General features: G+C 44.0%; 1 protein-coding gene across 9 annotated transcripts in view; it reads right to left on the bottom strand.

Moving 5' to 3' along the window:
* Positions 1 to 12,305, bottom strand: part of TNIK (TRAF2 and NCK interacting kinase) — a 407,441-nt gene that overhangs the window by 321,225 nt on the left and 73,911 nt on the right. For all 9 annotated transcript variants that reach the window (XM_070803591.1, XM_070803368.1, XM_070803755.1 and 6 more), the window contains exon 2: positions 375 to 440. In XM_070803591.1, coding sequence (XP_070659692.1) covers positions 375 to 440 — 66 coding nt within the window. The remainder of the gene's footprint in view (positions 1 to 374; positions 441 to 12,305) is intronic.

Here is a 12,305-nt window from a genome sequence, read left to right as displayed (position 1 = left end):
AATCTCCTTTTCCAGCTGCTATACTTTAACAGTTTAAATTTCTAAAGTAAATAGCATCATTTGCGCCTTTAAAAACCAGTTCTGGCAGCAATTAACGAAACTAAACACTTCAGAGAGGTTCAAATATGTACCGTTAGAATTCACACGTCAGATATAAGCTCTGTAACATATAATGAATGGAAATGCCCAAAGTTTAGGAATCCAGTTTAGGCAATGGGACTACAGATTCATTTAAAAAGATGGAGAGTCAATTAACAAGTATATTATTTCATTTTAAATCTGTTATGAGACATGTATGAGAAAAGACAGTACTGCTATTCAGCATTCATGAACCGAAACCACACACGAGCCATGTTCAAGCTCAATGAACTTACCTTATATACTTGTCCATATGTTCCGTTGCCAACAAGTTCCACCAATTCAAAGATTCCTGCGGGGTCCTGAAAGAAAAGAAATAAGCAATAAAAATTCAAAACAATACTCTAGCTGTTGTCTTAATCAAAAGCAAATGCACATTTAAAATTAGCAAATAAATAATAGCTTTGGGGAGGCTCTCTTATGTTAATATTAAAGAGTATTAAAATTTAATTCAGCTGCAGCTATGAAATGAGACAAAATCCATTTGTTTCTATTTTACACTTCTATGAGATGTGTTTAAATCAGACAAAAGGAGACAAGACTTTCATGGAAACAATTAAAAAAAAAAAAGAATTAACCCATTTCGTACTGTCAAATGGAAACACACTTGTAGGTACATTGGCATAAAATGAAAGACACATCAATTTAAGGGGTTTCTAATTTTTAAGATCTTTCTGTTTGACATTTCTGATCTGCTGGCTGCAGAGAACGCTGGCAGTTGAGAGAGGAGCGCTACTATACCATGGGGCAATCTTCCGGCGCTGGTCAACGGTTTTCAAGAGAAAATGGAATCCACCTAACTTCCTCTCAGAAGGTATTCCTCTGAATTCATCTCCCTTCCCGACAATGCTGCCTCTGCAAAACACACTTTTGCAGACAGCCTCCAGTTCTTGCAGGACTGGGAGGGTCCTGGCAGGACCCAGAAGGCAAAGGAAACTGGAGAATGACGCACATTCTTATCCATGAACAGGTGTCTGCTAATCCTGAGAGTCACCTAAATGTTCCCGTGCTCAGTAAATATCCAATAATTGTGTCTATTATTCCTGAACTACCAACCCCAAAAGTCAAAAAGAAAAATCAAAGCTTATAAAACTCAATTCACAGGCAAAAAGTGACTTTGATCTCTTCTGATTCCTACTTGGAGGGAAATGATTTCTTTAAAGGCCTAGATCAGGAATCACAAACGCACATGTCCACAGAGGGCAAGCAAGTAACAGAGAAGAGTGCGGTGGGCCACGGAGGCCTTTGGCAAACTGAGGAAGTCACATCTCCTTTGTAGGTGGAGGGGGGTGCCTAGGTGGAACCAACAGCTGTTGCTTCAACCTATGAGCACAGTCTTACCAGGTCTAAAATGAAATTAAATTGAACATTTTGCATAATGTGAGATCTCCTCATTTTTAAATGTTAGGCATTAACTCACCTAAAAAACACACACACATTAAACAAAACAACAATGACAAACACTGAGGGACAAATGAAAAAGCCTTCAGCCTCTGACCTGGAAAGCATTTCCCATCTCCAGTCAACAGGTTTTCGGAACACTGCCAAATGGCAAGGCAGTGACTGAGTGGCAGAGGGGAAATCAGACAGACCTTTAGGTTTTTAGACAGACCTTTTTGGATTTTAGGTTCAGACAGACCTGGGCTGAACACCAGCTCTGTCTGGTGTGGCTGCCTGAATCCAGGACCCTCTGGAAGAATGATTCAGTCTCTGTGCAGATAAAACGGGGATGACATCTACCCAGGAGAGTCCTGGGAAAGAGCAGGTGAGGGCTTAGCACCCACCTGCCCGGAGTCACCAATCTAACAGGAATCGTTTTTAAGCTGAGGAATCCCACACCTCTATAACATTTAAAGGGAGAAGTGCTCATATTCATGGAGAAGAAGATAAATGAGTTGAATGTGACAAATTAGAGCTCATTAAAGTGACAGCTTTTATTAAGTCAGGCCCAAGAAAAGCGCTTTACGATGTGCCTTCAAAGATCCCTCATAGAGGGACTTTACTCGTGGTTCAGTGGCTAAGACTCTACGCTCCCAATGCAGTGGCCCCGGGTTCGATCCTTGGTCAAGGAACTGGGTCCCATGTGCTGCAACTAAGAGCTCACCTGCCCCGACTAAAAGATCTCCCATGTCACAACTAAGACCCAGCACAGCCAAATAAATAATTAAAAAAAAAAATAAGTAAGTAAGATCTCAAGAGCCTCAACTAAAGACCCTACATGCCACAGCGAAGATTGAAGATCCCATGTGCCACAACTAAGACCCGGTCAGCTATATAAATAGAAATATTCTTTTAAAGCATGCATTAAAAAAAATCCCACATAGAAAACAAGTTGAGAAAAATAGTAAGACAAAGAACAGTTGAAGCACTTAGTCACTCACAAAACTGGAATTAGCATTATCCATTGTTATAAAGCCAGGAAGGCAAGAAACCCCACTCCAGACTGATGGAGAAGTCCAGAAATTCCATCTCTGCCTCACTTGGTCAGGGAGGTGTGGACAAAGTCCCAGACAGAACCATAAGACAGGACAAAGTGGTGAAAGGGCCTAGAGCTCTGAGCATGGTGATCCCAGAGCTAAAAGTCACTGTCAAGGCCACCCGGGAGGCGCCTCAAGATGGGAAAGAAAAATTGTGCTTGTTAAACTACTAGACCATTAGAGCAGTAGGTTTTATTACAAACGGAGTTAGAAAGAAGTGAGGAAAATTGGGGTGGGGGAGGTGGGGGGGAGAGAAGCCCACAAACGGTGGCAGCTGTTGTTTGTTTCTAAGCTGCGCTTCCTAGTAGTTTGTTTGCTCAGTGGTGTTTCTGCAACAAATTTCAAGAGAGGTTCTACATTTGCTTCAAATACCTCGACTGTGTTTTCAACGTTCATTTTTCTTGACGTAAAAAAAAAAGAAAAAAAATGAACGAAAGAAAGGAGATGTAGGATGAAAGGGAAAGTGAAAGCCACTCAGTCGTGTCTGACTCTTTGCAACCCCATACAGTGCATGGAATTCCCAGGCCAGAATACTGGAGTGGGTAGCCTTTCCCTTCTCCAGGAGATCTTCCCAACCCAGGGATTGAACCCAGGTCTCCCGCATTGCAGGTGGATTCTTTACCAGCTGAGCCACAAGGGAAGCCCAAGAATACTGGAGTGGGTAGCCTATCCTCAGTAAGTGTTGAATGAGTGAGTGAATGAATGAATGCATTCATTTATTGAGCCCCTACTATGTGCTAAACACACTTACATGTATTATCTGTAACCCTGGCAAGAATTCTACAAGGTAGACATGATCTTCTTGACCCAGGAATTGAACCAAGGTCTCCTGCATTGCAGGTGGATTCTTTACCAACTGAGATATCAAGGGAAGCCCCAAGATGTAGGACGGCGACTGCTGCTGAGGCTGCTGCTAAGTCGCTTCAGTCGTGTCTGACTCTGTGCGACCCCATAGACGGCAGCCCACCAGGCTCCCCCGTCCCTGGGATTCTCCAGGCAAGAACACTGGAGTGGGTTGCCATTTCCTTCTCCAATGCATGAAAGTGAAAAGTGAAAGTGAAGTCGTTCAGTCGTGTCCGACCCTCAGCGACCCCATGGATTGCAGCCTTCCAGGCTCCACCATCCATGGGACTACTAACTGCCTTAAGGAGCCTGGGAAGCAGGGGAGGGTTGTGGAAGGGGAGGCAAAAGCAAAAACAGGGTGCAGAGTAGGGACACCCTTCTACACCAAGGGGTCACCCTACCTCACAAACCTCTCATTGGGACTGGGGTTTAAAGGGGAGATCTCAGGAGGAGTGAAGCAGCCGACTTCTAGGTTCCTTCCCCTCCTCAAATAGTTCACTCACAGGCATGTGGCCCTGCCAATCAGATTCAAGAAGACTCAATGCCAGGACTCTCATTCCAGCAGCTCAGAGAGAGGCTGGACACACTCAGGGGGCTTAGAAGCAAAGGTCAGAGGGACTACAGAGTTTGATGGCAACTCATCTTGGGTAGGCAACTAAACTGGAAACAATCATCAAGTTAGCGTGGTTCCCCAGGAAACAGACTCTGAGAATGCCTGAGATTTACACAGAGGGAGTTAGTCAGGGTGTGCCTCAGAATCAACACCAGTGGGGAGCGAGTGAAGAGGGTCTGCACTGAGCAGATGAAGGAACTAGAGCAACGGGGAGGAAATACAGAGTCCATCTGCTCCCACAGGTGGTCTGAAGCCGGATGACTCTTCAGGATCAATCTCTGCCTCACCTCCAATGACCAGTCATTACATACAGGCTGACCCCAGCCCAGTCCCAGAGGTGATGATCTTGGGTGAAGGGATATTCTTTCAGCCGAGAACAATTCCCAGTATCGCTAGCCGCCTACACTCCCAGCAGGTGGACAGTGAGTGCCTCAGTAGTGGAGAGAGCACTGTAAGCATTGTGGCTAGAAATGAGGCTTTCCCTGTGCCTCACACGGTAAAGAATCTGCCTACAATGCAGGAGACCTGGCTGGGTTCAACCTCTGGGTCGGGAAAATCCCCTGGAGAAGGAACTGGCAACCCACTTCAGTATTCTTGCCTGGAGAATTCCATGGACAGAGGAGCCTGGTGGGTTACAGTCCATAAGGTCACAAAGAGTCGGACACGTAAGCGACTAACGCTTTCACTTTCACTTGCGATTGAAAGCAAAGTCTCCAGGCATCTACCTACTCCAGTATGCTCACAGTAATAAGACAGAATAGCACAGAGTCATGATGGTGTTTGGAAAGAAATCGGCTCTCTGAGACCCTAGAGAGCACAGGCAGAGCTACTGTTCAGGAACACCTGAACTGAGAGCTGACACTAAGATTCCCCCACCCTTCTCCCTGAATCCAAGAGCCTGGGTAGCTGGATGTCTGTGCATATTCCCTTACACAAATGCATATAAATGTTAGAGACTTTGCCTGGCAATCATGGTATAGCTTGAGCACTGTAAGTGTTCAGCTGTGTTCTCCATTCTTGCAGGACTCTAAAGTCATTTCTCCCATGGCTCAACAGCAACCTGGATCTCTTGTTTGCAACGGTCTCTTCTCAGCCTGTCCTGGTTGTTCCCTATGAGGCACGGACACTGCTGAGCGTCACCACTCTTGTTGGAATCCATGCTCTCCATCCTCTTCCATCACACTACTCAGTCTCTCAAAGAGATTTTTATTTCTTCTGCCTATCCCTTAAAGGTTGGCCAACCCCAGGGTTCCATACTCATGTTTTGCAGTAAGTGCTCATGATTTCATGTCCCAAAGTCCACTATATCCACCTATTCCAATCCATTCATACAACGGGGCTCACCCTCTTTTGCTGGGATTATTTACTTTCAATCAATTCTCTCTTCCTTTCAATATTTCACACCCATCTTCCTAAAATAGACATTTCTAAACACAACATACCACAGTTTAAAGTCCTATACAACGTAATTCAAATTGGAAGTAAAGAATCTGTCATTCTGAGGCCCAGCCTTCAGTCGCAGCCTCGTGTTCCATCCTTCTGCCTGCCAAGGTTATTCCTTCTACCATTCTCTTTGAGGCAAGCCCATCCTTGAAGGTCCAGCATTACACCTCCTCTGTGAACCTGTCTCTAATTAGTGCCCCACCTCTCTGCACCCACAGCACGCTGTGCACGACTCCATGATAACCCCTCTCATACAGTGTGGTCTCCTCTTCCATTTCTCCCCCTTGATGCATTACAAATGGCCTGAGAGCAGGCTCTGGAGCGTATTTATCTCAGTGTTTCCCAGCACTTAGCATGGTGTCCAACACACAGCTGGTAGACAAAACTCTTTTCCCAATAAGACTGATGTCCCACTCCCCATGCTCCACAACATGAGGAAAGGAAGTTGCAAAAAATGGGATCGTGTATATGTATCGCTGAGTTGCTCTGCTGTGCATTGGTAATCAGCTATACTCCAATACAAAATAAAAAGCTAAAAAAAAAAGGGGGGGATCAGAATGCAGAGCCAAAGGTCTAACAAATTTACCTTGTTTCTTTTTCCATCTAGACAAAGCTGTCCCAGACACTGTCCCTTCCGCAACACCCTGACCCAGTTCCCAATTGCACAAAACTGTCACATATATGGCTTCCCAGATGGCACAGTGGTAAAAAATCCGCCTGCCAATGCAAGAGACACAAGACATGCAGGTTCGATCCCTGGATTAGGAAGATCCCCTGGAGAAGGAAATGGCGACCCACTCCAGTATTCTTGCCTGGAAAATCCCATGGACAGAGAAGTCCATGGGATCACAGAGTCAGATACAACTGAGAGACTGAGCATGCACACATCACATGCATAAGCTCCTATGGTATTCCCAGCTCTAAGGAAAATTATAAGGCCCAATGGTGTAAGCTGTGCCTCAGGTGAGTGGAGAAAACAGCTTGTCAGGAAGTGACCATATACAATGCAACAAGCAGAAGACTGTGCCTAATGATCATGTTACAAAGACAGGAAAGGTAAGAGGCAAGAATCAGCTTAATTCTTCTCTCGTATTTGCTTAGCAGCTCATAAAGCCGGGATGGGCAGCATGAAAGAAGGTTACGTATACCAAGGAGAAAAGAGCACATGTTGACATTTACCGAAGTCAGGAATCTAGGAATCTCTGTTGGCTACACATGCCTTTATTCATATTGTAACCTTTGCTGCAAGGCTGAAAAGAAAATTTAATTCTAAGGTAGAGTAGTTTGCATTATTTCATAATGAAATAGAACAACATATCAAAAGACAAGCTGTTCCATGAAAGAAAATGTAACTTTTCAGCAAGTACTAATGAAGGCAAATTTGGTTAGTCATAATAATAAAAATCACAATAATCACTAACATTTTATGAGCACTTATGTGCCAGGTACTATTCTAAGCATTTTCCATGAATAGGTTATTTCATTATCACAACTCTATCAAGTGAGTGCTGTTGCTGTCTTTGGTTTCAAAGGAGGAAACTGAGGCACGGAAAGAGAAAGCATTAAGTCAAGGTTGTACCATTGATGGGTGACTGGTCAGACTCCCTGGGCTCTTCACCAGTCAGTACCCCAGCTACTTCATGGAATCTGAGTTCCCAGCCCTTGATTTAAAACTTGCTAGACGGCAAGTTTCAAAACTGCCCTCTGTCTCAGTTTCTCCATCTGTAAAATGGAAACAATAGTATCTCCCAGACAGGGTTGTACTATGAAGACTGTGAAGGTGTCCAGACTAATTTAGGGCCTAAATAAGATGTTAATAAATATTAACCTCTTTTCCTTCCTTTCTTTTCCTCTTTAAAAAGAGTTCATTTAATATACAAGGAATATGCCACAGGAAAATTCAGTCTATGTATCAAATATTTTCAACTATTAAGCCAGTAAAAGAAAACCAATTGTTTGTTAACCAGACTACCAGGTGCATAACAAACCAGGTCAGATATTTATGGACAAAAAAGGGTCTCTTTAGAAATTAGCGAGACACTTGGGAAGACATATTCAATTTTGAGGTTTCCTGGGATGCTGGAATAAAATTCTCTCAGCTATCAGCTGATGAAATTCAGGTGGCATTGACAGGCTCGAGTCTGACTTCTCAGCAGGGTGGAGTGATTTAAGATCTAGGAGTTAATACTCCCAGTCACTGAGTTATACATTAATTCTCCCAGGTCCCCTGAATGACATTGGATTTATTGGAACACTAAATAACATATATGGACTAAATCCCAAAGACTGGAAAAGGCAAACCTAAATATATAACTAGGAATGGCTACTTCCTTAGCATCATAAAAGATCATGCATATTCTTCCCAGTCTTTCCCCCTCCTCTGAAAATGAAATCAACAGAGAAATTGGGAGCATGCAATAGATTCTAGATAACCCTTCTCCCAAACTTCTCTCACAGCCATTCTGTGACTGGTCTCTCACTTGAGGTCACCAGTTCTGTGGCAGGGTGAAATAAACCCCCACAGAATACGGACGACTGATAGGGCTCCTAGAATAACTGTCTACCCCCAGATTCCCTACTGACATCTGTCAAAAGACTGTGCTTACTCTAAACTAAAAGACCAAAATGTTATTTCTCTTAGAACCATATTTAGCAGCTGTTTTGTTCGGTTCCAGCCCTAACTGACAAGCATATGCTTACAAAAGCAAAACAGAACAAAGAAAACAGGAACAGTGGGAGAACTCTCCATATTTATCTTGAGCTTTCAGGCTTCTCAACACCATCATTATTCCAAAGTAAGCAGAGCACTGGGAATCACTGTGCTGATGCACCCAGCACCCCCAATCCTAGTCTGTGATGCGCAGGCAGCCGGACAAGGTCCCTCCCATCATTTTTCACTGACTGTCTCTTCTAATGTGAGGGTCTGAGAAGCCAAAGGTCTTGCCTTCCACGATGAGGTCCATTCAGTTCCTGGGTACAAGCCTCCAGTGCAATACGAGCATGCTTAGTTGTGTCCAACTCTTTGTGACCCCCGTGGGTTATAGCCCACCAGGATCCTCTGTCCATGGAATTTTCCAGGCAAGAATACTGGAATGGGTTGCCATTTCCTACTCCAGAGGATCTTCCCAAACCCAGCGATCTAACCCACATCTCTGGCGTCTCTTGCATTGACAGACCGGTTCTTTACCACTAGGGGCACCAGGGAAGCCACACCCTCCACACCCACCTAATGTCAGAAGTGGAAGCAGGTGGTACGCTGGCCCTGCCTCTTGATGCTTCCAGTCTGATGAAGGAGTAGACATGAGCACATTAACTACACACACACAGTCATTAAATTAAGATGACAAGTGACATGCAGGAAAAAGACAAGGAGCTCCCAGAGTATATTCCTGGAAGACCTACAATATAGCTCAGATCTCTTCACTAACATCCTGCCCAAGACATGCCTCTCAAATGCAATAGATAATTCAGGTTAAAAAATTATATATATATATATATATACAAAATAACATAAAACACTGGTTGCTGAATTTTCTCACTTGATCATCTATATAAACTATGCAGAGCTACCAGAGGGTTGGTGTAAAAAAGTTAGGTTTCAAGTCAAGATTCTGCTCCGCTAGAGTTATGTGACCGCTCATATTCTGGTTTACCCATCTGTAAAATGGGATAATCCCGCTTGGCCTGTGGTCTTTGCAAGGCTGTGTCCCATTCAAGCTGGGCACCTCCTGAGCCGCACGTGTCCCTGGTTGTCCTGTGGGAAGGGTGGTGCTGGGGCAGGCCGAGTCGATGATGCCAGCTGCCCTACAGCTGCGCTTGGCTAGATGGTATTGGTGTTTGGACACGGCCCCAGGCAGACCTCAAGGGACACTGTCCTCGATGGTGGTAGCTGCTAGCCCTTGGGAAGGTGGACCAGAGCCTCTCCACTTCCTGTTCCGGTCCCAGGTCCACCTGCTGCTCAGCAGCCAGAGGCAGTTCACCGGCTTCCCCCATGCCTGCCACTGCTGCCCCGCTCCAAGCAGGACTCAGCAGCTCCAGCCTGTCCCCAAGAAAGCAGCCTTGAGAATGAAATCTGAACCCCAGCTCCTCAGATTAATAGGAGTGAGACCTAAGCTATAACAGCCATTATCGCTGTCCCTGGGATAGACAATGGCCTAAATGCTTTATATACATTTTCCTATTTAATCTTCATAGCGACTGTAGCAAGTAGATATTACTAACCCCAGTTTTCCAGTGATGAAACAAAGGCTTTAAGAATTAGGTAAGTTGCTCAAGGTTAAATAGTTTGTGGTAGAGACAGCAGCCAAGACCAGACTGTAAAGGGAGGATAAAAAATAGCCCCCATGAGGACTGTTCTGAGGATGAGAAAAGCATTTAGCACAATGCACAGTGCATGCATGCGAGGTAAGTTGCGTCAGTCATGTCCGACTCTTTGTGACCCGTGGACTGTAGCCCGCCAGGCTCCTCCATCCATGGGATTCTTCAGGCAAGAGTACTGGAGTGGGTTGCCATGTCCTCCTCCAGGGGATCTTCCTGACCCAGGGATCGAACCCACATCTCTTATGTCTCCTACATCAGCAGACGGGTTCTTTACCAGTAGTGCCATCTGGGACACACGGTACCAATGCCCACAACACATGGCAGTTCTTAATAAAAAGAAGCTACTACTGTCATTGCCGTTGGCACTGGTACCATTAAAAGCTGCCCAAGATGACAGCATTGTCAGCAGCAGAGGCAGGGGATGATTGAGCTACAAAGAATACTGACTACTTGAAGTGAACAAAGTAATTGACAGTGAGAGGCAATAAACCATAGTAGTTAAGACCATAAACTGTAACCAGAAAGCCTGATTCTGATCCCACCTTCACCTTTTCCTAGCTCTGTGACCTTAAACATATCATTTAATTTCTCTGTGCCTCAGATTCCTCAACTGTACAATAGTGATGACAGCAGTAGGATTATTACAAAATATACAGAAAACATTTCAAGCAGTGACTGGCATATTCCAAGCATTCAGAAGTGTTTTTAATAATCATTTTCCTAGAATGCAAAATCTAAGAAGGAAAGAATCATACTGGTTTTGTTCACTGCAGTGTCCCTACCACCTAGATAAGTGACTGGGACATTATAGACAATATATTAACAGTTGCTAGATGAATTAGGTCCCCACATCACCAATTCTACCACCAAAAGCCATAGTATGATAAGATCTCTGACATTTGGAGTAGGGGTTTCTGAGACTGTACCAATAAAATCCCTCTCCTCATTTTTTCCAGAACAAAGTGATTCCAAGGCAGCTCCTATATACTCATAAAATCATAGGTTTTTCCAACAGAAAGAACTGAAGTGGCATGTCCCAGGTCTCAGCTAGTTAGTAGCAGATTTAGGTCAAGAGTCCAAGTCCTTTGACTTCTAGGCATTCTCTGCACAATAAAATCCTTTGATAAACCAAAGTAATCACTCACTGTCTTTCAAAAAGTGGGCCTGGAAGGCAAGCGAGCAGGAACTTTGAGGAAGGTAAGGAGGATGTAGCCACTAGCTTTCAGTTGTACATTTCAGGTACTTGAGTTGAGAAGTGAATTTATTTCATACCCAGAAACAATGCAGCAAGATTTATCACACGTTGCCAAGTTGATATCACTGAGACAATCAAGTCAGTAGTTCACAAGTATATATTAACATAGATTGAAAGGGATTTGAAAGGGATTTTTCAAAATATTTTTTTCTCAGTTCACAGACTATATTCACACTCACATTTAGCTTAGTTCCAAATTACAGCTGACCCTTGAACAACACAGGGGTTGGGGGGCTGAAAATCTGTGTATGACTTTACATTTGGCCCTCTGTTTCCACAGTTCAGCATCAGTGGATTCATGGATGGTGTAGAACTGTAGTAGGTATTTATTGAAAAAAAACGTGTTTATAAGCGGACCTCTGCAGTTAAAACCCGTGTTGTCCAAGGGTCAAGTGTGTTTCCTTATGGGAGAAAAAAAAAGATTTCTGCATAATTGTTAATTGCTGTTTTCTGGCTTACATTGGGAAAATGGGCCTAGATTATTAGAAAATTAAAATTTTAAAATGAGCAACCCGAGAAGGACTTACAACATTAACTTGGCTATTTAGTTTGATCTGAGGACACAGGTATTTAAATCCTTTGTCAACTGTTAGAATTCACCAGCCAGCCCGTCTCAACCTTCCTGAGCTGGAGTCCCCAAGCCGTGGCCACAAACCTGCCTGTGCACGTGTGGACTAAACAGAACCCACCACTCTCTTCAGGGACAATTTCCAATACAACTGCAGTCAGGGAAAGGCACACTAACTCCACGAAGTAGACTGAGAGAATTCTCCAGAATACTAGGTCATGACACAGGTTTTGGACAAGAAGCCATCGATGTCCACCTTCCAGAACTTCCCTCAAATCTCCCACAGTCACTCCAGCTCAAACATGTCAAGTCATTCTATAGATCAATACGCACATAAAGCCCTCCCACCCGTCCCCCTTCCTTCCTGATGTCAGGTTGTTGCAGAGATTATACAGCAGTTCGGGGATATGTATCAGTTCAGAGATACACAAACATGGGATGTCTCTAGGCCTGTCAGGACAAGGTAACTTTCCAGTATTTCCAGCAACACGAGGTCGAAATGATGGGAACCAGACTAGCAAAGATTTTGGCATTTTGCCTTTTCAAAGATGCTCAGATGAAGAAAAAGGATAGCAATTGCAGCTGATGGACTTTAAAGACAAGAACTGATTGCCTAAATAATTAAGTAAGAAAGATTAGGAAACCATC

Source organism: Bos indicus, chromosome 1 (assembly GCF_029378745.1).
Source record: "Bos indicus isolate NIAB-ARS_2022 breed Sahiwal x Tharparkar chromosome 1, NIAB-ARS_B.indTharparkar_mat_pri_1.0, whole genome shotgun sequence".
Taxonomy (NCBI): Eukaryota; Metazoa; Chordata; class Mammalia; order Artiodactyla; family Bovidae; genus Bos; species Bos indicus.
The sequence above is the reverse complement of the archived record's forward strand: the minus strand, read 5'-3'. Positions and strand labels throughout refer to the sequence as shown.